Source organism: Lycium ferocissimum, chromosome 4, assembly GCF_029784015.1.
Source record: "Lycium ferocissimum isolate CSIRO_LF1 chromosome 4, AGI_CSIRO_Lferr_CH_V1, whole genome shotgun sequence".
Taxonomy (NCBI): Eukaryota; Viridiplantae; Streptophyta; class Magnoliopsida; order Solanales; family Solanaceae; genus Lycium; species Lycium ferocissimum.
In genome coordinates, this window is record NC_081345.1 from 24,025,178 (window position 1) to 24,053,160 (window position 27,983).

A 27,983-nucleotide genomic window follows, 5' to 3' on the forward strand; every position below is an offset into this window, starting at 1 on the left:
GTGTTCTCTTTATTATTATCCTTTAGCATAAATTGAACTTTTTGCTTATGATCACAAGCTTTTTGAGATCAAGAAAGTTCTTGATTTTGCTATAGAATTTTGTGGTCTCTCCAAAATCATCACCATGAAAGTGCCATTTTCACTACCATTTTTTATGCTGCTGGTGTTTGTACTATCCACTTTATTTCAAGGCTGCTTCAGTGCATTTAGTGTTCCGATATTATGGAAAAAGCAGCAGTTAAAATATGGTTCCTCTCTTGTTTTCCCTCTCTCTGGAAACGTTTATCCTAAAGGGTACTTACTACTATTCACTTATTTCTTTGTAATGTCATTTCATGGTAATTTGGTTGATCAATGAGGTTTTTTTTTTTTTTTCTTGATTGAAGTTCACCAATTCTTGAAGGGATTTGTTGTATCATATTTTTCTTCTAATGTATCTGTGTTTTCATTAATATGAGCTTCTTGATTGTCGGTGAGCCTTTTTTTTTTTTTCTTGATTGAAGTTCATAAATTCTTGAAGGGTTCTCTGTTGCATCATCTTTCTGCTAATTGCATGTACGCTTTCTCTTCTCTGTTTGTGTAGAAATTAATACCGGTTTAGTGATAAGGTATCAAATTGTGCTTGTTAAAGGGAAGGGTCTATTTACATTCTTATATAGTTTGCTGATTAGGTAGAAATTTGGGGTGGGGGTGTGCGTCCGGGAATTGATATCACGCAAACAGATTATCTTAGCTATATAGAAAGAAATAAAATGGAAGTACTAGAGGAGAAGGGAAAGCTGTGACTGATTTGAAGCTTGTGACTGATTTGAAGCTTCCAAAAGAGTGGTAAGTGATGGCATTTTGCTGTGTTTATAGGACCTAGTATTCAAATTTTTCTTCACACTTATATCAACATGTAATTTTATAGGGGTCTTGCAAGTAGGGGAAGGGAATTCTTAATTAATCAAGACACAATCATCTATAAGAACTGTGGCGGAGCTAGGAATTTGGCGAAGGGCGTGCAAATTTTCTTCTCACTTGTGTTAAGGGTGTGCAAAATTAAATATATACTCATAATAGCTAACATTTAACCTATGTACACTGCGTTATTTTTCGGCAAAGGGTGTACTGGACCACCCTTTGCCTAAGGTGGCTCCGCCCATGTGTAAGAACCAATAGACTATAGGACACAAGGTTCAAATCTCAATAGAGGGGAAAAAACTACATTTCAAGTGTTGGTAGACAAAGTTATGCAGTACTAGTGAAGGTGAGAGGTAGTTAACCAGACACCACTGTTATTAAAAACCCGAGAAACTAGAGAAAAAGGAATATCTGTACGTATCAAGATCTGACATTCATTTTTTTTCTCTGTCTGAAACTTTGAAACACTCATACTTTTTGTATCCATGTTCTTTCTTGTAAATCCGGGTGGTGTCTTTACGTGCAGGTATTATCAGGTGACACTTGAGGTTGGCCAACCCCCCAAACCTTACTTCCTCGATATAGACACTGGTAGTGACCTAACTTGGTTACAGTGTGATGCACCTTGTGCAAAATGCACCCCGGTAAATTACTTCCTTTTCCTTGTTCTGTAACTTAAATCTTTGAAGTAAATGTCACCCTGAAAGATCATCAATTCATCTGATATTTGCATTAGTCTATGTTTGTCTTAACATCTGCATGCATATGCACCTTTGCAGGCCCCTCACAGTCTTTACAAACCACATAAAAATCTTGTGACATGTAAGGATCCTGTATGCACGGCCCTTCACTGGCCCAAGAACCATCCTTGTCATGACCCTAAGGAGCAATGCGATTATGAGGTTGCGTATGCAGATCGTGGTTCATCCTTGGGCGTGCTGGTCAAAGACACATTTCCACTAAGATTCACCAATGGTAGCATTGTTGTTCCACATCTAGTATTTGGGTGAGAAACATTTAGAGTACCTGTAGCTGACCTTAATAACAACTCGAGTGACCTTTCTGTATCTTCCACTTGTATTCATTTTTAAATATGCGATGCTTTTGATTTATGAGCTTTGAATGAGTTGTCTTACGTACCCTTTGACACCAATTCGGTGTTTCAATTGATATCAAGTTGTTGTTTATCAGTAAAAAATTTGACCTGCCAAAAATAAAACTGAATTGAGTCATATTCTGCAGTTGCGGTTACAGTCAAGAAGTGCCAGCTTCTACTCATGCACCTTTTACGGATGGAATTCTTGGTCTTGGGGATGGAGAATCAAGTATTGTATCACAATTGAGTGGCTTGGGTCTTATCAGAAATGTAGTGGGTCACTGTTTAAGTGGGCAAGGTGGAGGGTTTCTTTTCTTCGGTGATGATGTTCTACCCTCTTCTGGAATTGCTTGGAGACCAATAGAGCAAACATCTTCGGAGTATGTCCCCTGCTATGTTATGCGGTTTGTATTTGGACGTTTGGAACATTCTGAACAAGATGTTGATGTATTTCTATGATTTCAGAAAGCACTACTCTTTGGGATCAGCGGAGCTCTTGTTTGACGGGCAGGCCACAGGAGTTAAGGATCTTCCAATTATTTTTGACAGTGGAAGTACCTTCAGTTACTTTAGTTCTGAAGCTTATGATATTTTGGTGTCTTCGGTAAGATGGGCAAGTGTTATTATAGTCCTAAATGCTTGGCTTTCTTTCTGTGCGCTGACAATAATCTTTCATCAGATAAAGAAAAACATAAATGCAAAGCAGCTGACTGATGCAGCGGACGACAAAAGCCTTCCTGTCTGCTGGAGTGGCTCCAAATCCTTCAAATCTGTTAATGACGCTGCTATCTACTTCAAGCCAGTAACACTGAGTTTCATGAAAGCCAAGAATGTTGAGCTCCAGCTTCTGCCCGAGGCCTATCTTATTCTTACTGTAAGCAATTTTTGAACTGCTCCCTAGGCATTAAATTATGGCTGGACGATATCGTCAACTGATTTTTGCCCTTATTCTCTCAGGAGCATGGTAATGTATGCTTGGGCATATTGAATGGTACAGAAGTTGGATTAGGAAATTATAATGTGATTGGAGGTACGAGATTACTGCTTAAAATCTTACATTTGTGAAATCAGTCTGTGTATCCCAGAATAGTGTCCTGTTTAAAGGATCTGGCATATTGCAGGATTTCTTTGTCATAATGTTTAACAATAATGATGGAGAAGCATCAACAAAATTAAGAGAAAATGCAGTTCTTATTCTGCATAAGTACTCAAGGGGAAAACTAGTTTTTGAAAAGAGATACTGTCGTCCAAGTTCTTTGTCCATTTGATCTTTTCTAATTCTGTTCTTTCTTTTCATACACAGATGTTTCTTTACTAGACAAAATGGTGATATATGATAACGAGAAAAAACGCATTGGATGGCTTCCAGCAAACTGCAACAAGCTCCCGTAAACACCATAAACTCTATTATACATTTTCTTGCTTTTCACTACTGGGGCTAGTGTATTGCTAACCAAAAACTTTTTCATTTCATGAACAGCATCGGTCGTGATTATGGTGAAGACTATTATGATACATACCCTACGAACTTGGGCATATACGGAGGGACATGCCCAGCAAGGTCTGATTCTTTGAAGCGGAAAGCCAGGAAGTAAGGCGACAAAATGAGAAGCTATGGCGGCTTTCATGCCATTTTGTGCAAATGTGTAGAGTAACAATTACATAATTGATCAGTCACTGGGAGTACAAATGTCTTACACTGAAATGTTCCCTATGACCTACACGGCTACACCAAAGATATCGGGTTTATCCCAATACATATTATAGTACATGTCCACTAATATCCTCTACTGGCTTTGAATCTTTCAGTTAGCTATATACACTTTGGACCCCCACTGTGTCTGTTGGTTATATGAAATTTTGGCGGTAAACGATGAGTTGACCAGTTGACTTTACATCTGCAATTTAGTGAAATTGGCGTAATTTACCTGTGAGAAATGGAACCTACATATTAGATAGATTGAAAACAATTTCTTGCGGCTAACATTCAGATATAGTAAGATAAAATTGTAAACTCAAAACGGCAATGCAGAAATTTATTTAACAATGAAAGGAGGTATTAGTTAGTGCTGATGCTGAAACACAGAATTCATCTGGAAAATTAAAAATACTAGTGTTGTTTCGACATTTTTGGCTGAGATCCAAAGTAAGTAAATTTTCATTTACATTTTAATATGTATTCTTTTGTCATTTTGATATAAAGAAAGTGCAACTTAATGTACAGTTCATCAGGTTTCTGGATATCTGTGTATTACTTTTAAAAAAATATGAATTAATCTAAGTCCATTTTAGTAGAGTTTTCTAGTCAAATGACTTGACAAACCGGATGCGTCAAACAAATTAACCAAGGAAATAGGACACAATTGTAAATGAAGAGATTCACATATAAGGGAGGAATGCATTTCTGAACAGCCCGGGAATGAAGCTTTTCTAGACTAAGAGGGTCTACTATATCAGGTAGACTGGTAATAGAAGCTGAAGTTAATCTTTTCCAGACAAAGGGAGAGCCTACCATATTCGGCAGACTGGAAATAGAAGCTGGAGACCAAACTTAGCTGAGCACAAGCAAGGGTTATGTTAACAGGGAAAATCGACAAAGAAATCAAACTTTCATTAAATAGAATGCAATTCACTTCATGAATGGAAGGGTTTTAAATCATGTTATTATCTTACCTATGCATTTACTCAATTAATTCTAGGGACCAAATAACATAGCTATCTCCAGAGTAAACATCATCAGGTGGTTGGAGAATCCTTTGCTTTGAGTTGTGGCAAACTCACCTTAGATGTCAGTGAGTCGAGGAACTCCAAGTGAAATGCTATAAAACATCAATTAAGCACTGCATATTCAGAAGAGAAAAATGTAAATGTGAGTCCCAAGAGCAAAAAAGATCGTATTAAAAAAATATTCTTTAAAAAAAAATTTATCCCTTCCAGTAGATGCAAGTTCAGATGACAATTGTTGCAAGACAGCATGAGTAACACACGCAGCGATAATGATCTAAAGATTCTTAACAGAACAACAAATAAAGTGGAAAAAGAACATTTCATGTTCATTCAATTAATAAATTTAGAACAGGGAGCGCTCTAACCTTTGCACGACAAATCTTAGTAATGGCCTCAACATGAAGGCTTTGCAGCTCTTCGAGTGCATTAATATCCAAGCCACCCAAATCATCACCCTAAAATCCAGTAAAAACGTGATTTATCTTGTAATCATTAAAATGCCATATTGATGACATTGTCTTAAGCGGAGCGCAATACGCAACGACAAGACTCCTGAGTCTTTAAGAAGAAGCAAGGCTCATAGAGTTCTTCAAAGTAAAACACACAATTTATAGAAAACAAAAGTTATGTAACAAATAAAAAGTTGGTACGTATAACAAGAAAGTTGCTATTCAAATCATTAGTTTTGGCATCCAATAAACAATTATGACAATATTAAGCTTAATAACACGAATCAAACACCATTAAAATGTAATTGCAACATGCCCACAAAAAGATAACCTCAATTGAAAAAGTGATGATTACTTTTCAATCAATCAGCCATATAAAGAATTAAGTTAATGCATTTAATTGCTTTAATTATTTACTTAATTAGCTTCAATGGCAAGGGTCAGTTTTTTTTTTTTTCCCTTCTTCAAAACACCAGCCTATAAATCAAGAGCAAAGATTAGTAAATGAAGCACGGGACAGACGAGAAAAGGAAAAAAGAAAATTATTGACATCAAGAAAGAGTAGAAGAAACAAACAATAAAGAAGCAAAAGAAAGCCAAATAATGGTCATGTGATGAAAGACCCTATAGTTCACAGAATTAGTTGGCTACAATGTTCACAGAGTTGGTTAGTTGTATTCCTGAATTCAGTTAGAATCAGTTGTGAAAGTGTGTAACTTGTGGATGAATCTCTTCAATCTTTGATTCATTGTGAAAAATTCACCCTTTTCTCTCTCTTTCTCTCTCTCTCGTTTGGCTCTTGCAAAAATTTGCTAAGTGATTCTTCTTTTTTTGAATTCATTAGACTGGAAAAATGCATATTAATCAAAGACACCAACTTAAATAAGGCGTGGAAATGGGAAAAACATACCTTTAATCTTGAAACTAAATCGTCTAGTTCCTTGCACCTTTTCCTTTCCTTATGGTAACGAGCCTTCAATTCTTCCGATGTATCCGCAGCAGGAATGTTTTCAAATGTCTCACTAGTTTTTTTCTCCAAATGACTGTTGGACAAGGAAATGTCATTTCTTGATTTTGCTTCCAGGATATTAGACACATCAGACCCCTCAAATGAGACAGTCTGGGGAACAGGACCAGATTTCCTCATCTTCGCAACAAGCACCCACATATTGGCGAGCTCATTCTCCATATCTTCTTCTCGCCTCTTCGTTTCATCAAGTTGTTTACGCAGTTCACTTTCTATTTTATCTCTCTCATACAATGCAGCAACCAAAGAAGCTTCTCTTTGGTGTCGTGCATTCAGTTCTTGCTCCAACTCATCCACTGATAAATGATCTTCTGTCTTCCTGACATGTGCATTAGGTCGACCTCCACCATCACCATTTTGCTTCATAGCAAATGAAACAGATCTCTGACAGCAGCTATTTTTGCAAGGCGCATCTTTTTCAGCAGCAAGTTTGGCATTTAGGTAGGAGAGCTTTGTTACCTCTTCAGCTATGTTCCTGAGTTCAACTGCTGCTTCTGCCGCCAGCTCTTTTGCATAAGAAGCTTCCTCAGCTAGCTTTTGATGGTGAATTTCTACTGCTTCCTTCTCCTCGATAATTTGCTCCTTCTCTTGTCTCAGGGACTCTATCTCAGCAGCCTAAGAGGAGGAAAAACATAATATAATATTATATTTACAAAATTTAAATCAAGAGCATATGAATTGAAGGAAAGCTTACCTGTGAAAGAAGCTGAGAATTCAAAAATGCATCAACACTACAGTCATTGGGGACTTCATGCACAAATCTTTTGTTTGATCTCATATCACTAGTTTGTGTATTTTCATTCGTAGTTCTGTCTTCATATGACTTAACCCCAGCCCCCCTTTCAAATTTAGCTTCTATAGGTCCCTCCGAATACACTGCAAGTGTGGCAGCGTCATAGTCTGCATCCTGCTGCTGGCATGTAAAACTTTTTTCTGATAACAAGGAATCAAGTTGTTGCCTCAGCAGAAGGATAGTTTCTTGCATCTCAGAATTCTCCATCATCTTCAGGGACCAACGATTTTCATTAGAGTTCAGAAGAATGTAACATCTGAATAGCAGACCATAGAAAGACTACAAATCTACCTTCAATTTTAGTTGCTCTTGCAGTACCCTGTTGTCTGCAGATTTAATCTAATCATGGCGACAAACTAAGTTGAGTTAGTCCAGCAGCATTTAACTAGGTTATTAATATCCAATGATCGAGTTTAATACAGCTCAAAGAGCTGACCATACCTCCAGTTCGAAAGTCTTTTCATTTAGTTGAGTAGCTAACTTGGACAACACCTGCAATTAAGTGAGGATCACAATTCAAATGCCATTATGTGATAAGAAATTTCTCATGGTAAGAAACTAGACATGGACTTGGGATGCGTCCAGCAATGGATAGCACTAACATAACCTTTTGTTATTCCATCCCTCTAACTCTCCTGCTTGCCCTAGGAGTTGGACACCTTTCAGTGAATAGTGTTAGGATTTCCAAAGGGGTTTACTGGTCCTGAGCTACTCCACCCATTGCCTTAAGATTTCGGGTTGGATGCTCAAATTCTTTACATGATATCAAAGCTAAATACTGGTAAGCCCGCTTGAACAACCGCTTTTTATCTTTGTTTCAGGCCCGCTCCTGTTGAGCCTCTTCTCACTACTTTAAGAAAAAATCAAATCCATGTAGAAACCCTACAACGGGATTACACGTGCAGGAGTGTGTTCCAGAATGCAACATCTGTTCCTAATCGGTCGCGAAAGGGTTTCCGAAGGGGTTTAAATGGTCCTAAACTACTCCATCCATTGCCTTAAGATTTTCAGTTGGATGCTCAGATTCTTTCTATCCAAGGAGTTATACTAGAGATCATTATGGATTTTATCTCTGAGAAATTATGGTCATTTTAGAAACTGCAAGATTCTTTAAGAATATTTATAAGAAGAGTATTTGCCGAAGATGGAAGTGAAAGATGACAAGAAATGAGCCCAAGAAGATCAAACAAACCTTCAAAAAGGGCTAATTTCTCTCTCAAATTGGGAGACCAGTGGAACCTGCCCCATTACGAACCAAACCAACAAGTGCAAGAAAGTGAAAGAATAAGGTTTTACTGGACTTGGCCCAATTCCAAGTGAATCGCATTGGTCATACATCCATCACAACAATGCTCGAGGATTCTGGACTTTATCAATTTAGGCCATTCTGGATTAGGTAGCATCTGTAGAGGTTCACTAGAAGTATGTATGCTCCGATGAAACTCCTAAGTTTTCCAGATAGATTATAAGTATTTATGCATATCATGTTTTTTTCAAATTTACCTGAGGTATCTCAATATTGGTTGATCCTTGTGGCATCATTTCCACTGATCCAACCATACGTTGCTCTAGAACACGTATCTGAAGCTTTTTTTCTCTTATTTCATTCTTTAAGTTTCGCATTTGCTCCTGATCATGAGACAAAATTATAGGGATGATTACTAATATACACATTCAGTATCCATTATAATCTTTCCAGATAATATAAAGATCAATGTTAATAAATGGCTAACCTGAAGTTGCAAGTCCTCAGGATTCTTAACTGCTTGCTCTGATACTCGTTTAAGAGAACTAACACATAATGCAACCTCACCAGCTAGCATCTTCACTTGCTCGTGTAGAAGATCCATTTGATCAGTTATAGTGGTCCCAGTCTGCAAAAGAAGATTGAGCATCCTAGCAGAGTTATAAGCAAAGGACGACTGTAAAACCATTATCCATGAGATTGCAGAAGCTGACGGTTTAGCATAAATTAACCTGACAGAGTGCAAAAAAGCATAATTTTCGAAAACATGACAGTCAATCCTGGAAGCTATTGTATATTTCCGTTTCTAAGCATCTTCAACCTAAAGTGAAATTTTGATCTCACCTTATATGCACCGTCATAAGTTCATCAAATCATTTACTTCTGACGAAAAACAAAACGCAGTTCTAAACAAAGCCTTCCATCTCTTCCTATTTAGAAGAACAGCTTTAAATCCAACTGCTTCAACTGAAGATTGACCATATGGAAAAAGCATGCATAACCATTTAATCTAACTCTTACACTCTTACAGCAAAATATAGATGAGTAATGAGTTTGATGCTTTGTGTAACAGCAAAAATGTCTGATATGTCCTCAAAGTTATGAAGACGCTAAGGAGGACCAGAGAACATACCTTTTTTCGTAGCATAATAAGTGCTGAAAATCACAGGTTAAGATAAGTAGCATAAGAACGGGCAAGAATCATCTTCACAATTTATAAAAAATAATTTGTATTGAATTAAATTCTTTTAAATAATAAGAGGAAAACTCAAATTGAAGGGGTGGTGCAGAGCAGATTGTTTCAGATAACTGCAAGAACTGGCAGATTAAAACAAGTGAATGAATTTACTGGATCAACTACATTTATTCCTCTCAGTTCTCCCCTACTTGTAGAGTCATATCAATAGTGATTGTAGAAATTTACCGAGTCTTCGGCAAAGAATTTAAAGCCAAGCATATTATTGAAGAAACAAGGTGGGACATGTCATCTAATTACATCAAATGCCCAAGACAAACTAACTTCTACAAAAAGATTTCCAATCTGCTCTCTTCATTCTTCAATTCAACCGACCAGAAATTAAAACAACAATGAAAACTTACTGGTGGAAGTCGACCTCCAGTAGCTGCACTAAACAAATCACCTGCTTGGGTTCTATCTGGAACAGAATCCACCGCTGGAGCATCATCCCCTCGCTTACTAACAGATCTTCTCCGCCCTTCTTTCATATCACTGAAAGTAACTCTACTTTGTGATGACTTCAATGAAGATGCATGGGAACCACTTGCAGAGCTTTCATAATCAGCATTTGGTGATGATCCAATCAGATTTTCGGGCTTCTGCACCATCAACTATTCATTAGTATGTTTTTCTATGAGTCAAATGTCTTCCGTTGATATCATATCAAGACAGTAATCATTAGTAGTTTAGAACAGAGTACCTGAATAATCAACATAAATTTTGGCTGATTTTTAAAAAAATAACTTCTGAATAAGAATCATTGTTTGCACAGATCATAGTTGAAGGACAAACACAGAGGATAAAATTCTGATACTTAGGAGATGAATATTACTGTGCTATTATTGTGTTTTTCCTTTTGCTCTTTTGATCTTTCATCTAGCTTGTTCAACTCGTGGGTCTTGTGCATGACGAGTGGAGATGGGAGATGGGCACGATGGACAGTTCTCAATCAAATCATACTACCATATACTATTGGAAAGGAATGAAGTGGATATTCCACATCTTTCGATTTGGATACCCAGAGGGCCCAGAAAAGTATGCTTCTTTGCGCATTTTTGCTGCTAAGGAGCAATATTGACTGCCGAGAACATGAGGAGAATCTTACATGTTTTTTTACTGTTGTAAGAGGAGAATCTTACATGTTAGTTGGTGTTATATGTGTAGATATTTGGGAGAAATGTGGATCACCTCTTATTACATTGTCAAGTAGTTATGCGCCTGTGGTGGGAGATTTTGAGTTGGTTTTAGAGTACTACAGATCATGCCGAGAATAGTTAAGGAGACATATATAGCTCGGCTTTCAGAGGAAGCAAGAGAAGAGTCAAGGCATGGGATGTAGCTCCACTAGCTGTTATATGGGTAGTCTGGAAGGAGAGGACTAGGAGAGATTTTGAAGGGGTTGAGGACAATGTTGTACATGTTAGGAGTAGCCTCAAGCCCTCATGTCCATAGTTTCTTTTTGGTGCAACCATGAGGTTCTTGTCTGTGTTCTGTATAGATGACAGGGTGATCTTTGTAGAGAACCATACTTTGGTCTAGGATTCTCTATTTTGTAGTATACTTCTTGTGTACGGGGATTTCTCCAACATTAGTAAAACCTTATCAAAAGATTTAGCTTGTTCAATGTATCTTTCTTGTATGACACAACATAAATGTATCATTTTGCCCTTCATCTTAGCTTTCTTCTTCTTGTTTCCCCAAATTATTCCCTTTTTACCTTTTCTATTTTATTTTATTGTTTTGTCATCTAGTACTGCACATTTTACCTTTTAGTTTTGACAATAATGTTCCATTTCATGCCATAACAAATTTATTCTTCTATCTTAAGTCTGTGTATGGGAAACAGATTACCAGCCCACCGAAGTGAATTGTTGGATCTTCTTATATCTGAAAAGTATGCCAACCAGAAAAGACGTATCCATCTGTTGTGCATCAATCTCATACTCACCTGATATCTAGCTAACATTTCTTAAGAGTTGAATCTTTTGCACCCAACCTTACATATGCCAATTTCTTTTATTCTTAAACTTTCTTTCGTTGATTTCCTAATACGAAACATTCATCTTCTATTTTACCAGCTAAAAATTTAATGACTGAGATTCAGTGTTGCAGTAGCATTAGAAACTTAATGGCGCACTTCTGACTTGTCATATTCTGACAAGGTCTTATACCATACATCTATGAAGAGTACAACAACAACAACAACAACCCAGTGAAATCCCACATCGTGGGGTCTGGGGAGGGTAGAGTGTACGCAGACCTTACTCCTACCAAGGTAGGACGGCTGTTTCCGAAAGACCCTCGCTCAATAAAAGCATAAAAAGAAGTAAGATAAAGTTAAGAGATTCGGAAAAGAGATTCAAAGCGATATGGAAGAAATAATGCAAGCATCACAGATAACACAGGATAATCACAACACAGGAAATAACAGATAATAGCGTAAATCGGAGCGAGAGAACACAGGATAATCAAAGCATAGGAAATAATGTATAATAACGATGTAAATCGGAGCATAAAAATTTATATTGCAATAATGCGACTACTAATAAGAACGGATAACGAGACTATCTACTAGCCTTCTACCTTAATTGGGTCCTCCAAACCCTCCTATCTAAGGTCATGTCCTCGGTAAAAAATGTAGTCGCGCCATGTCGTGTCTAATTACCTCTCCCCAATACTTCTTCGCCTACCCCTACCTCGTCCGAAACCATCCATGGCCAACCTCTCACACCTCCGCACCGGGGCATCCGTGTCTCTCCTTCACATGCCCAAACCATCTCAATCTCGCTTCTCGCATCTTGTCTTCCACCGAGGCCACCCCCACCTTATCCCGAATATCCTCATTCCTAATCCTCGTCACTCCCGGCGTGGCCACACATCCATCTCAACATTCTCATCTCGCAACTTTCATCTTTTCGAACGCGAGAGATCTTAACCGGCCAACACTCCGCCCCATACAAGATAGTCGGCCTAACCACTACTTTTAGAACTTGCCCTTAAGTTTTGTGGCACCTTCTTGTCACATAGCACTCCCAAGAAACCTCCATTTCATCCACCCCGCCCAATACGACGTGTGACATCATCGTCAATCTCCCCGCCGCCTTGCACAATAGACCCAAGGTACTTGAAACTACTTTTCTTCGACGGCTCCGGGTACCAAGCCTTACTTCCAAGTCGGCCTCTCCCGAGGCGCTCTCACCGAACTTACACTCCAAGTACTCGTCTTGGTCCTACTCACCTTAAACCCTTTAGACTCAAGAGTATGTCTCCAACACTCCAAATTATCGTTAACTCCGCTACGAGTCTCGTCAATCGTGACTATGTCGTCCGCGAAAAGCATACACCATGGCACCTCACCTTGAATTTGCCGTGTCAATCCATCCATCACCAAGGAAAATAAAACGGACTAAGAGCCGATCCTCGACGCAACCCCATCACAACCGGAAAGTGCTCGAGTCTCCTCCTACCGTCCTCACCCCGGTTTTGCTCCCTCATACATGTCCTTGATCACCCTAATGTACGCCACAGTACACTTTTAGCCTCCAAGCATTTCCATAGGATCCGTTTGAACTTTGTCATAAGCCTTTTCTGGTCGATGAACACCATGTGTAAGTCCCTCTTCCTCTCCCTATACTGCTCCACCATCCTTCTCATAAGATGGATGGCTTCTGTAGTTGAACGTCCCGGCATGAATCCGAACTGGTTTTCTGAAATAGACACACCTCTATGAAGAGTATGGAGAAATATTAGAAGTTTACTTTTAACTTGAACCAGCCAAGCATCCCTCTCTTTCTGTTTCTTCTAAAATCTTTGACCAATTCATCAAGGTTCATGACACCCTCTCTTCCATCGGCTGATATTTCGGAATCAATGCTTGCAGCATCCTCGTCAATCATGTATTCTCGTTTTCTATCCGGTAAGTAAGCCAGCTGCATGATCAATGAAGATAGACATGAACAAGATGAGAAAATTTTATGATCATATGAATACATTCATTCACAAAATAAAGCGCTCCATATCTGGCAATATGACTTCAATACTTGTGTAAGACAAGGTATTATCAGTTAGATTTACTAGTCAGCGCATCATGTATAAGAAGCCAGCTGCTACCTCGTCTTCTCCAAAAGAATGTCTCCGTCTGTGGCCAGGCTTTTCATGGATATTAGGTTGCATCGTACTTTTTGTGGAAACTAAGATTAGTTTGGTTAATCTTTGAATCCTTCCCATCAATGCTGCTTTCGCTTGTTCCTCCTCTTCCAATCGTGATTGCCCAGCTTCCAACTGCATCACATACAGAAATAATGAAAAATATAAACCATTTAAATGGGCATGTAAAATAAGCCATAATATCCTGGGAAGCTGCCTTCTTATTTTCTGTGTATATCTTTAAGTCATCGCTGCATTTTATTTTCTACATATCTTTTTCTGTATATATGTTTGGAATTACATATATTTTCCTTGAGCTGAGGGGCTATCGGAAACAGCCTCTCTACCTCTCAAGGTAGGGGTAAGGTCTGCGAACACTCTACCGTCCCCAGACTCCACTTGTGGGACTAAACTGGGTATGTTGTTGTATTTCATATAGTTTCCTAACAATTTATACAAAAAAGGTGTACCACCCCCTTGCTGCATATTTACACCCTATGGAGAGAAAGGAATCAGAGCGGGTCTTTTTCTAATAAGCAAGCAAAAACATTATTGATGAGCTCCATGAGTCCTAGGTCCACAGGAGCCTCTGTTGAAAGAGACGTGGATCAGGTGGACAAAATAGTTACCGACGCCATTTCTATACAAAAGGGTTCTCTGGAGCTTCAGATTAACAAGCTGATGTGTTTATTTCTCACAGTATTGATGTAACGTACCTGGAGCTTCAGATTAACCAGATCATCCTGACTGGGTCCCATTTTCTGATTTTCCATAATTCCGCGCTTTAGAAGATCAAGCTCTTCTTTCAAACAGGATATTTCTCTCTGATACTTTTTGATGAGAGACTTCTCATCTATAATCTGAAACAGTTCAAAACACATAATGGGTATACTTACAATGGTTGGACAGTTCTGTTATAGCAACAGAATTTTGCTCCTTATATTTCCTTCATAATCTCACCTTATTTTGTGATGCTTTTATTTCCACATGCTTGCTTCGATGTGCAAATTTCAAGGTGTTGTGCGTCTCCTCTGTGTTGCTGGAGGCTGGTGTTACTGTGCAAATGAGCTTTAGAAAAATTCAAAAGAGTGAATCAGCGTTTTTTTTTTTTTTTTTTGCCTTCTTTGCTGGGGTAAACGAGGGGCAGGGTCCATGCAACTCAAACTCAGAGGGGAACATTTCAAAACATTGTAAATAGATGACCAACAGCTGGAGAGCTGATTTACTAAAACTTACAGAAACTCGACCATGTCCACTGAGTGATGATTGCAACAGACGTGTAAGCTTTGAATCTCGATATGGGATATGAGTGGATTTTTCATCTGTTAACTTAGATATAACCTGCATCGTGCATTGTTGTAAGTCAATATACAAATTCCAGCATTATACTCCATAGGTAACAGCTAAATAAATTATTTTGCGCATTCTGAAGAAGAATTCAGCATTCAATCTGGGGGAAACGAGAGGGACTGTTGATGCTCAAGAAAATTTTTAACCTAAGATAAAGTGAAAGATACATCAACTTAGACGAGGTAAGACCTAATGGGTAAAAATGTGAAAGAAATATCTTACAGTGCCAAGAGTGAGTAAGCTTTTGTTTATGAATGAACCTTCTCTCCTCCTTAACCCAGTTGTCTCGGTCTTGGAACTTTCAGAGCCTGCCAAGTCAATTAGATGCTACAAACAAGATTCGAGGACAGCATGCATGATCAGCATAGTGAAAACAGAACGAAAAGATAAATTATAATGCCGGAACACCATAATGACAACATTAGTAGAAAATTTGTATTTTTACTGAACTATAGGACTATAACATCAAATAGCAAACTGGTAAATTTTAAAAAAGGATTAGACAAAAGTAACACGAGCTACCAGTTGTGATAGTGCCACTTCCTCCCCTTGACTACCTCCTCGTGGACTGCTTTCAATTGTCTGGCACAGAAAACCACTCGTTAGAACTCCATATATACAAAAATCATGCAGATGTGCAACAGCAATTCAGGATTTTTCCATCAATGCCAAACAATAAAAGCTAAATATTGGAGATACTGAACAGTACTAGGTCTAAATTTATAGTGGAACTTGCAAATTGGCTTCACCAATGATTTGCTGTTTGAGAATCAAACAAGTTTTATCTTTGACCAGAATTTTCTTGAGAGTTTTTTATGTTTTACCACCATAGGGAACTCTAACGATGTTCATCTGTTTATGCTAATTTAAATATCAAACCATGTCCAATATTCAATTTAATAGTGCAAATTTGACTTAAGGAAAATCACTATGTGACATAAAATGGGACAAAAGGAATAAATATAACCTATTGAGCTTCTGATTGTAGTCGGCAACATAATCAACATTATTCTCAAAATCACACAGAAGATGATTTCATAAAATTTCCTTTATGAAACAAAGACACAGCATTCGAAAATCTTAGTACCCTCCATAATTACTGGCTGACAATCCAACTCTGGCAGCTTTAGTCAGCATGCATCTTGATCTTAAGTCAAAGCAACACATTGAATTAATTACTTATTTTGTCATCGCCCCCAATTTTCAAGTTCCAAAACATATTAAAATTACCAGAGCATATAAGTGCGAACTTAATAGTACTTCCCTTAAATGTGTGCCAGAATTATTCACTTTGAGTTTTGCGCTATTATATACATGTTTTTCCTTGCTTCCATCACTTACCTAGACTGCACTAGTCTTACACAAAAGTGCGTTCAAACAGCGAGATAATAATCATTAGCTATTGAATATCCAACAACAAATCATTATCAACAGATAAATTGCTTATCAGCTAGAACAGAGATAGGAAGACATCCTTGCCAATTTTCTGAACGCAATGAATACACTAGAAGAACACAGTTACAATGGAACAAATGAAATAGCTATTACCAGAGTGAATATTGTATGGCTCCGACTGCTCAGTAAATTAAAGTTGGTGGATCCCACATGTCTGTGCTCTGTTCAGTGTGCCATCAAAGCCAAAGATACATGTTAAGAAGTTTGCCTTGGAATCGAGTGAAATGGTGGCATATCTATACTTGGGATAAAGCAAGAATATCAAGGTCATATAAATGATTAAGATGTCTTGAAGAAGACAAACCAAGCTAATTGATTAGCAAATGAAACAGACTCCGCGATTTGCTTTCATTGGAGCTGGCTTGTGTGATGGGCACAAACTTTTGGGGAGAGCTCATTACCTATCAGTACATTTTAAGATAAGTGTAGATGAAAAATGTCGCCAACTGCATATACGTTGATGAATCGGTCTAATCAGCAGATTGATAATTGGCCTTGGAAACATATTTGGAGAACTAATATCCCACACAAAGTAGCTTGTTTTGTGTGGCTCTTTGCAAAGGAAGCTGTCCTCACCGAGGAAAATTTAATGAAAAGACAGATAACATTGTGTCCCAAATGTTTTTTGTGTGGAGATAAAGCAGAGACATCTAACCATCTATTCCTACATTGCGAAGTGACTGAACAGCTGTGGAGAATTTTCTTTAACCTTAAAGGCACATCCTGGATCATGCCTGGAAAGATTACAGAAGCTTTACAGAGTTGGGAGGAAGCAGGGTCTATGGCAAAGAACAAAAGTAGATGGAGAATTGTCCCTGCTTGCATCTGGTGGACAATCTGGAAGGAGAGGAATTCAAGATGTTTTGAAAATATAGAGAATAGTATGCAGAAGATCAAACTGAATTGTCTTTTGCTTTATGTTTTTGGTGTAAACAGATATTTTCAGATGATACTGCTACCATAATTGATGAGCTAGATTCAATATGAGGTAGATCAGTTTAGCTTCTGAAGTACAATTGTAAATATGGTTTCAGTACAACCCATGTACTGTGTTGCCCACTTTTATATATCTATATATATATATATATATATATATAGACACACACACACACAATAGTTACCAGTTTTAAAAAAATGTCCCCAACTGCTTTGTGATACATCGCCCAAAAACTTGTACCATACATGAGATGGTTCCAACATTGGTTAGAGTAGATTAAACTAGAAAAGTTGATATTATCTGAACAGCTTAAAAGCTAAAGGACAAGTCAGGTGAAAACCATAAAACATAGACAGACGGAAATAACCGAAAATAGCAGAAGGAAGCCAGGAGTCAGGTTTCGTTTTAGCTTGTTGAAGAATGAAAAAAGTACCACATCGGTGATTAATGAGATGAGTGGTCTCCTCATATGGACTTGTGTAATTCTCCCCTCATGAGCTAGCTTTTGGGGTTGAGTTGGGCCCATGATCCATTTCTTTACATGGTATTAGAGGAGGACCCATCTCGCCCGATTTTGGGCCCCCAAATTAAATTGCACACGCACCAGATGTCCAGCCCTGGGTGTGAGGTGGGGTGTTGAAGAATGAAAAAAGTACCACATCGGTGGTTAATGAAATAGGTAGAGTACCACATCGGTGGTTAATGAAATGGGTGGTCTCCTTATATGGACTTGGGCAATCCTCCCATCATGAGCTAGCTTTTGGGGTTGAGTTAGACCCATGATCCATTTATTTACAAACAAGTGATAATTGGCGAAAGATCTTACAAAATGGAATTCCAGTCTTTCGAAAGATGAAACCCAAAAAAGTGGAGGTGGTGGAAACAAAAGTATCATGGCGGGATCATTAGGGCTCATAGGAACTTTTCCTACTATATTTCGGTATACCACTTGCACAAACCACAAATCAAGATGGTTTGGGATGTAGTTCGGGAATTTTGAGAAAAAGTTAACTTCATGGAAGAAGCAATGTGTATCTACTAGAGGACATCTTCCACTGACGAACAGCTCTTAGCAATACACCGACCTACTTCTATCTTTGATTCTACTAAGAATCTGCAAGAATCATGTTAACAATCAGAGAGAATGTGTAAATATGATATCAGTCTCTGTAATTATGGTAAAGATTGGTAAAAATCTATTTATGATATCGATCTCTCTATTTGTGGCTTATGTTAGTTACATATTCTTCTGTATCAATTAGGGAAACTGTATTATCAATGTTTTCCTAATTTAACACTGTTTAAACCCTCAAAGGTTTGAGATATCAATCAAGCTAAACATTTCCAAAATCTCTTTTATTTTTCTGTGCGGTATCAAAGCGTGGTTAGTAAGTCCCTCCTTTGTACTTTTGAGTTTTTTCTTCTTCTCCATCTCGAAATAGTCATTCCTACTTTAGAAGACATTTCTTCCACACTTCTATGCATCTCCTAGGCTGTCCCTGAGGTATTCCCTCATGAAACATTTTTTTATGGTTGTCAATATAACCATGACCTCCTGATCAATAGAATACGATTACTTATAACAAAAAGTATCACAAATTGTTAACTGCGATGAGAAAAGAAACATGCAGGTAATGATAGCAATGTTTTCTTTAGTATAAAGAGACGAGAGCGAATTTTTACAACCTTCACCAGATGCTATTAAGGAAAGTGCATGAGCCGGAGACAAAACAACTTCCTCCTTGATCCCTTCAACATAGGTCCCCTGCAATTTTCATCAAATAAATTGTTAGAACTTCGAACAATAAGCAGCTTTCAAGAAAACTAATCACATCAAACAGTAAAAAGGAAATTTGCTCTCCAATTTCTTAGCAATTAATGAACTGACTTCATAAAAGAAAGCTCCCCATCGCCCTTCTGAATAGAAACCGGATCATGGAAAAGGAAGTCCACATGGAAACAAAAGAAAAGAGAATAAATGTGACTTCAAAGACAACTTTGGATCAAAATAACTAAATTCCAGTACTCGTGCAACTCATGGACCATAGGTTCATTTAGATGCTTCACAAGCCTCTTATATAAAAGAGTAAAGAAATGTATCATGGGCCTAACTCAACCCCAAAAGCTAGCTTATGAGGTGAGGATTGCGGCGATTGCCCAAGTCCATGTAAGGAGACCACTCATCTTATTAACCACGGTACTTTTTTTATTCTTCAAAACCCCACCTCACGCCCAAGGCTAGACATCTAGTGCGTGGGAAATTTAATGTGGGGGCCCAACATCGGGTGAGATGGGTCCTACTCTGATACCATGTAAAGAAATAGATCATGGGCCCAACTCAACCCCAAAACATTCAATTCCGAGACAAAAAGTGGACAGCTAAATGACCCAAATGTTCAAATTAAAACATAAGATGCTATGATTTCTTTTGTTCCTCCTCTGTAAAAGACAGTCCGAATTGGCAATAACTTCATGATGATTATGGCTGATATAAGAACCAATCATACAAAGTATACTGTATATGTGCTTTATCAATCCCTTCATGGTTTTTAATCCTAAATTACACATTGACTCGCTGCACTTGTTTTTTTCAGAAATGTCATTAAATTTGTCAGCTTCTGATCACATCATATATGTAAGTCCCCAAGAAACTTCAAAAAAAGCTTGACCAAAGCTTTCGGGAGCTTAAACATGATTAAAGTTGTCATACAAAGTGTTAAAAATGAATCTTGAGCCCGAACTAAACCTGAAAAGCTACCTAATAAGGTGAAAATTGCCAAGACTATGTAAGAGGACAACAGTCTATTCCCTAATGCAACACACTTAAAACCCTCTCCTCCCAAAAGCTGGACATCTCGATCGTGGACAACATAACATGGAGGCTCAACATTGGGTAAACCAAGAATAGGGACGAGTCTGACTCTGATACCATGTAAAAGAATTTGCGTACCCAACGCAAAACTTTGGCTGATGGGTAGAATAGTTCAATACCATTTAAACTTATTTGGAAATGCTTACACAACTGATAAGAGAAAATTGCAGCATTCTCTAACTATAACTATCTTGTTGCACATGTAACTCGGTTCTAGGGTTTACACGTGGATTTGAATTTGTTTTGACATACTTTTGTTTTTTTATTTTTTTCGTTATGTAGAAGAGAGGAGGCTCAACAAGAGTGGGCCTAGACATATGATGCTCAACAAGCTAATAAGTGAGCCTGAAGTAATGTTAATGGTTCAATGGGCTAAATTAGGAGAAAGATAGAGAAGCGCATAGCACCTTAATAGGCTGAATTGAGAGAAACAAGCCCCATGGTGATCGAATATGAATAGAGAAAGCACGTTTGAAAACAGGCTCATCAAAGTTTGCCCCTTAAGACCTCAGGTCCAACTCAACCCTATAAGCTAGCTTGTGAGTCGGGGTTGCCATGATCATATAAGGGGAAACGTGGAACACTTGACACGTGAAATTACAACCATGCCTATAATGTGAACCAGACCTAATAGCAAGGAACGGAAGGATTAGCATAAGCACCTCCTCCATGACCATGTCAAAAAGCTTTAATATTTAGACTACATTCAAATAAAATCTTAGTGTCAAACAGCACAAACATCCATTACAAATGTTTGGTAAAGTTACCATTAACCAGATCATAAACATAGACGTGCAACTTCCAGGAAGTAGCTCATTACAGTAGAAGAAACTAATGCATATGAATAGCAGAGTTGTCAAAGGCGTGCTTATGCCCTGAAGCGAGGCTCAAAATGCGTTGAGCGCTTCGCCTCGCTTTATGTGCGCTTCATGTCATCATCAAGGCTCTAAGACATACTTTTCCTGGCCAATGAGCCTCTCTTGAAGGGGTGACACTAGATAATTCAAATTTCACTTATCGTAATGTTTTTACAATTCATTTGTCCACATATTTGTTGTTCATGCTTATTATTATTAGTCTTGGACTAAACACATATAAAAAGGGCAGCCCGGTGCACTAAGCTTCTGCTATGCCCGGGGTTCGGGGAAGGGCCGGACCACAAGGATCTATTGTACGCAGCCTTACCTTGCATAGATTTGTATTTTTGCACCATTGCGCCTTTTTTCATTAAAGCCCACACTTTATTTACGCTTTGCGCTTAAAGCCCCAGCTGACCTTAGAGCTTTATTGCGCTTTTCGCTTTTGATAACACTGATTAATAGAGAATAAAAAGCCACTAACGACAACATAAAACAAGAATTTAAAAAAGCTTATTACATGATAAAACAATATGAAGTAAACTTGTATAAAAAACCATGAACATGCACTCAGTCACACGAACCTGAGCGTCTTCTCGTACTCTTAGATTCTGCCCTGTTGGATCGAGCAAATCATTGATGACCTAAAATAAACATAAGGTCAATTTCAATGAATTGGTATTGAACCCTAAAATAAGAAACGAATACAGCATCATATACCGATATCCTGAGATTTCAATGTTAATTTGCTAATTGGTTCAAAGTGCAGCGTGGAACCCTTTAACAAGTGCCTATCTGAGCAGCTTATCACCTTAATGTTTGATCACTTAATACCCCTTTGCTGCAGTTTATAAAATTTGGATGCATTAAGTTATTAGCTTATCAGAATTACGAGCTAAAAGCAAGTCGAATGCTGCTTCTCTTTCCAGCTCATAGCTGGGATTAACCAGCTAATCTTGTTGCAATTTTGACAAGCATAAACATTTAAGTGGCTTATTCAACCAGCGCGCTGATCACTTAAATGTAACACTAGTAAACTTGACAAGTTTAGAGAAGTTACTAAAGGCAGTAAGTCAGGACTGAAATTTAAACAAAACAAATCAAACACATACACCGCAATAAATGTATGTGTTTGTGTATTGAAGCAGCAAGATTCAGAGAACGGTATGCAAGCTTCTCATCAAGCCTTTAGGCTCGATGAAAGTTTTTGTACCCAAAAGTTAGCTCATGATGTGAGGATCGTCCAAAACCGTATAAGGAGACAACAGTGAATTCCTTCACCCAAATGTAAGACACTTAACTCAACATTGGGTAAATCAAGAATTGGGATGAATCTAGCTCCGGTACCATGTAATGAAAATGGACATTGATCATAACTTAGCCCTAAAAGCTTAGCTCATGAGATCAGGATTGCCAAGACCATATAAGGAGACACACCTAGCAAATTCAATGCAACTTGGGATTTTTATTAATGTTAACAAAATTGAGATGAGTGAGAACATTTTATTCATTTGGATGTTGGTGGCGTTTTCTACCTCGGGTCATTTTCAAATGGCAAGACATACTAGTTCAATATTTTAATGATTGATATGCAAGTAGATGACACTGAATAAGCTTGCCGACCTTTGTTGATTATGTTTTAACATTTTTAGACCAGTTCTATTTTCAAATTTTCAAATCAGAAGGAAGAGGATAAAACCGAAGTCGTGGGGGTCCTTTTTCTGAAATATGGTAAGTAAAGTGTTCCACACAAATAAATGATCAGTTAAGCTAGCTCAGAAACTCATTGCTTAAACGCTAAACTATTATGCAAATACAGGCTGCCAACAGCATCCTACTCAACCATCTTTCTCAGCAGATACCATTAGCTGCTGTTATAGCAAAGGTCCCACACAAGTGTAGAGTTCAATCTGACTCCTCATGCTGAAAAGGAAAGAAATTCCATAGAAAAGGCATTGGCATCCCTATACATGTATTTTATTCTTTTCGCGCTATTTCCCTGGGGGCCAAATTGCTGTTCACCTACGAGACAATTTCTTAAAGCTGCTCTTTTTAGAACTGAAGCTTGAGGTCGCCTAAGCATTTCAATATACTAATTCAAAGTAAAAAAGATCTTATAATGCCTAAACTCATTCAGCATTTTTGGGTGTCCAGCATATTGTAAGAAAAGAACTTCCTGAGATTGGGGCATCAAATTGAGTCAAAACTGGTGGATACCCAAATGCCTAAGCTCATTCAGGTTGGATATGGTGATGGACGAGGGTAGGATACAAAGTAGAGATATATACCTCCAGCAGGTACAGTCGGAGCACAAATTTAACAGTAAGCCAGCTTTTCAGCATATGCCATTCATACTTAAGAATATTACACCTACATTTCACGCCTTTGAAGTACAAAAAGATGAGCCAGTTGGTATTAGAGCAACTCTATTCACAAGACATAGAATTAAACTATACAGAGCTCCTCAAGGTCTGCAGTTGTTTTTCATCTTCCCTCAATTCTATCTCCCTCTGAGAGTAATAAGTACGTTAAATGTTGTTTTGATCAGAACGAAAAAATTGGAACGTAAGCTACACTAAAATCAAATTAATGACTTGAGGAAAAATGTGAAAGCATGCCTTACCTCATTGTATATTTCAAGATAAGAGACGCGAAGGAGAAACTCCCGCCCAGCTGTCTGATACAAATACATTTAAAAGTTAGCTATAAAGTATGAAATGTTCTCGAAATAGTATTGAAGTTCATGAAACGACAGAACCAATTTTTTGCTAAGCGGTGAAAACTGGGTAGCCAGTACCTCCTGTATAATGCCAAAGACATCCTTCACCGCTAGTGGAATAATACCAGGGGACTTTTGCTCTCCCTATAAAACATGACGAAAACTTAGCAGAATATTTCAGATGGAAAGGGATATATCTATGTCTAACTTGACGGTGGAGCTAACCAATAACTCTTACAATTAAGAACCAGCAGATAAAATCAAGAATTAAAGTTTCCGTATTAACACTTGATTGGAAATCACTCCCGTGTTCATATAAACAAGCATTCTGCATGAAATTAATACAAACCTCTTGTCCAGCGAAACTTGTCTTTAATATTTCTTCTAGATATGGCTTTGTACAGAGTCAAAGTGTCCACTCATAATAAATTAAGCACTCACCTCTCACCAAATGAATCGCTCTCATAGTTTACTCTAACGATAATGATTACAGGCAAATCTAGGCCTTCTAAATAATTTCTTTGAATCATGGTGGCAAGATTAAAAGAGTAGTTTATCTTCTTTAGATGCTGCTTGCTAGCTTTTTTTTTTTTTTTTTTTTTTGGGGGGGGGTCGCTGCTGGAAGTTTTTCATGAGTTATGCCTCCCCCAGTTGAGTTTCCCCAAACTCTTCGGATGCTATTTGGTAGCGTTTCTTTTTACCAACTTCGATTTCAAGCGATTACATTGATTTTCCGGCGACGACTCTGATTGTTTCTTGCACTCTGGGGTTCGGTTGGAGTCTGCAGTGTACCAGTTCAGTTTTCACGGAAGTTTTTCAGGCAAAATCTGATTTTATTCTCTGAAATATACTCTTTGGCCAGATGTTTTGGCTATTTTTTATGGTTGTTTCCTAATATTTAGTTAGAACTCTCTGCAATCCAACCATATCTTTTGGGTTTGATGTGTTTGGTTTCAAAATGCGGGATTTAGAAATTCAAGTCTCACGATTACTTCGGAACTCTTAATGGGAAGTTCAAATTATTTAGCTTCGGCTTCCTAAGTTCAAAGCCTGAAGTGGTGGGGAAGAGCTGGAGTAGGAATTGCTAGGAAAAGCAAACTTCATGAAGAGTCTACATGAAGCAACCACTAGGTTTGCTGCTCTGGAGGAGTCTGAATTAGTATGTTGATTGCGTCAATCCTCCATGGTCTTACGCAAATACCAAGGGCATGGTTTGGCAGTGTTGTCTAAAATTTGGCATGCTTTGAGGTCCAACTGATAATTATGCGTTTTATAAGCATTTTCCAACTTCAGACGCATAATCTTGGTTGTTCATGTTGATGACTTTGTCATAGCAAGTGATGATCATGAAGACATTGTTCAGCTCAAGCAACATCTTGTTCGTTAATTACAGACTAAAGATTTGGGTAAACTGAAAGACTTCCGAGAGATCAGGGTGGCAAAATATAAAAATATTTTCATTTCAAGAAGGATGTATACTTTGGCTATACTGAAAGAAACCAGCATGTAAGAATGCGAACTAGTGGATACTCTAATTATCAAAATGTTAAGCTAGTTATGGTACAAGGGGAGCTTTGAAGCTCCCAAGTCGATATTCGAGGCTTATTGACAAGCTCAATTATACAGCTATTTGTACGCTTTTCTTTTTCATATTTCCTGTAAACACTGTTTAAATATCCAACTCCTTGAGGGAATAATCAAGAAGCACATTCCGTATTTTTTTCTTTCTCCTTTTTCACGTTCTTCATATCAACATATGGCCTCTACAACTTGCGTACATAAGTTCTTCGAGGGCTGAATGATTTACTTTTCACTGCCAGCAAATTGACAACAATGTTGGAGCTATAATCATTTTCAAAATGCCTGTAGTGTTGGATCTATAATCTTATTCAAGCAAATACACCAAAAAGCATGGCGGGATTAAAAGACACCAAAAAGCATGGCGGGATTAAAAGGATTAACGAAAACTTAAATAAATGACTTACATGCATTGTATGAGTCTTTCCACTGCTAGTTACACCATAAGCAAATACAGTTCCTGTAAAATGTGGAGGAATGAGCGGTGTCTTTAGTCTCAAGAACTGTCTCCTATATCCATACCGTAGAGTACTTTAGTGTACAATACTAATGCCTAAACATAATTCTCAGTTCTCACTTAGTTAGCCCCAATACCATGTCAATTGATGACTCACATGTTCAATCTGTCACTTCAATGCATATACAATATAGCCATTTTTGTTTTCGAAAAAAACAATAATGACTAAATTATCCTACTCATTAAAGCAACAAAATATAGAACATAAAATTCCCTAAAGAGTTGTAACTTTAGTTCCACGTTCCTCTAACAAGAGATGGATGTGAAAATCTTACGAATTTTGCAAACAAGTAAAAGGCCTTGTTCAATTAACTTGTTGCAGTATGAAGCACAACTATATTATTTCCGAATGGTTTGCCTCCCAAAGAAATTAGTGCACAAAGGAGTACCAAGGGATGAATTGATACATCTATGGAAAAGAAGGGAAGATGGAAATTGCTTTGGTAGAGAAACCCTAAAGTCAGGATATACTGGTTGTTTTTCTCCAGCACTGACATATTACTGTATGATATAAAAACTTATAATAAGTAAACAGATCTTGTATTTACAGTTTGCAGTTAAAGAAATTGCCACTAAGTTAAATCAGCAGGTGGAACCCCAGGAAGAAAAAAAAAAAAAAAAAAGGAGCCATCATCCTCTTTAATTTCTATTTAAAGTACCAAAATTAAAAGGAAAAGGTATATTATGGCTCTGTTCCAGTTCTAACGTTGCAAGTTAAATTCAACATATATGCAAGAATCATTACCATTAATTCCTTCCATGGCACCACCCACCACATGCTGAGCTGCCACATCATAAACATGGCGTGTAGTTGTTGCAGGACCAAAAACTTTATCTGTATGAAAGAAATGACATTTCCATATTTTTAATAAATAAAAGAAATGACATGTCCATGCTTGCATCTCCTTTGTGTTCCTTTAATATTTAAACATGATACTATGATAGAATCAAAAGTTTTCGCCCTTGTTTTTCCTTCTCTTCCTCCAATTCTTATTTCCTTTACATCACATTCCCACTGAAGCAAATTTTAAGCTTGGTACCTATGCAAGTTAGTTTTCCTCATATAGCAACATAGACTGAACCTTTCAAACAGGCAGATATGACCAATACAAAAAGGTTTTTGGCGAAAAAAGAGAAATGGGGGAATGTCAGACAGCAGCCCTGCCTGAATGAGTTGTACCTCCTGCAGCATCAGTCGTATTTTTCGACAAATGAACTAGTACATATACTTCCATACATACAGATAGAAAATGATAGCTAACAGTCCACCAAGTCTTAAGCACTAACCAAAACTATAAGCAATTTTGGAATTGTTCTCATTGCGAACCGTATGATCACCATCCGCATACCAAGCTATCTCGTCCCCTTTCCTAATCTCTCTAGCGCTGCAAAAGATTTAAAAATCCACTGGTCATCATCAGCAACAACTCAGCTAACGGACCGGTTTAATATCCTATTTGTCCAAGCTTGTGGAGGCCAAAAGTGAGTTGTTTGGACAAGCTTTTGAGAGAAAATAAATGCTTCAAGGGAGTAAAAGCTAAAAACAAAAGTAGTTTTTCCCCAAAAAAACATTTTTTTTAAAAGCACATTTGAGAAATACACTTAAGAGTCGCTTGACCAGACACTAAACGCTGCTAAAAATGTTTTTGAATTAATTGGACAAACATAAATTGCTACTTTTTGAAAAACACTTTTTTCTTAAAAAGTATTTTTCAAAATAAGCTGATTTTAAAAGTTTAGGCAAACAGGATATAGAAGTGTGTGGAAATGACTCACTTGAGGGGACGAAACCTAACAGTGACAGTAACATTCTCCTTATTACTCTTTCCAGAAGATTCCGCTGAACCGTCAAATGTAGGAGTTACCGGAGAAAGAGATAATTTTGCCGGAACCTTGGATGAAGTAGTTGAGGAAGGAGTAGTTGGACGCTTGGAGGATGAAGAAGAAGACGACGGCGTTTTGCGTGAACGGAATGGCGAGATTGATGATCGGAGAGACGACCTTGATGAAGACATCTCGGAAGAGAGAGTCACGTGCAGGCCGGCGAATTTTGCCGCCCTTTGTTATATCATAC

The 27,983-nt window shown here is 37.8% G+C and overlaps 2 protein-coding genes across 3 annotated transcripts; one reads left to right on the forward strand and one right to left on the reverse strand.

Moving 5' to 3' along the window:
- On the forward strand, nucleotides 1-3,770 carry LOC132051876 (aspartic proteinase Asp1-like). Its single transcript, XM_059443128.1, has 9 exons — nucleotides 1-294; nucleotides 1,430-1,547; nucleotides 1,683-1,909; nucleotides 2,146-2,379; nucleotides 2,465-2,603; nucleotides 2,679-2,873; nucleotides 2,957-3,029; nucleotides 3,303-3,387; nucleotides 3,480-3,770. Exons 1-9 carry the CDS (start codon nucleotides 125-127, stop codon nucleotides 3,592-3,594), a joined length of 1,356 nt encoding a protein of 451 aa, XP_059299111.1. The 5' UTR covers nucleotides 1-124; the 3' UTR covers nucleotides 3,595-3,770.
- On the reverse strand, nucleotides 3,647-27,981 carry LOC132051874 (kinesin-like protein KIN-7C, mitochondrial). Of its 2 annotated transcripts, XM_059443124.1 has the most exons (26): nucleotides 27,686-27,981; nucleotides 27,197-27,294; nucleotides 26,655-26,744; nucleotides 25,800-25,852; nucleotides 23,893-23,958; nucleotides 23,719-23,772; nucleotides 21,680-21,739; nucleotides 19,053-19,131; nucleotides 16,523-16,590; nucleotides 15,497-15,556; nucleotides 15,197-15,301; nucleotides 14,861-14,965; nucleotides 14,585-14,692; nucleotides 14,341-14,484; nucleotides 13,589-13,759; nucleotides 13,237-13,407; nucleotides 9,841-10,077; nucleotides 8,729-8,869; nucleotides 8,499-8,624; nucleotides 7,437-7,487; nucleotides 7,287-7,334; nucleotides 6,897-7,205; nucleotides 6,086-6,817; nucleotides 5,092-5,181; nucleotides 4,779-4,839; nucleotides 3,647-3,923 (listed from the first exon to the last, which is right to left on the reverse strand). In XM_059443124.1, the coding sequence occupies exons 1-25, from the start codon at nucleotides 27,922-27,924 to the stop codon at nucleotides 4,819-4,821; spliced, it is 3,426 nt and encodes a 1,141-aa protein (XP_059299107.1). In that variant the 5' UTR covers nucleotides 27,925-27,981; the 3' UTR covers nucleotides 3,647-3,923; nucleotides 4,779-4,818. The 2 variants fall into 2 exon arrangements, with proteins under 2 accessions (XP_059299107.1, XP_059299108.1); XM_059443125.1 differs by lacking the exon at nucleotides 4,779-4,839 and having other exon boundaries at nucleotides 5,090-5,181.
- Nucleotides 27,982-27,983: the final 2 nt, after the last annotated feature.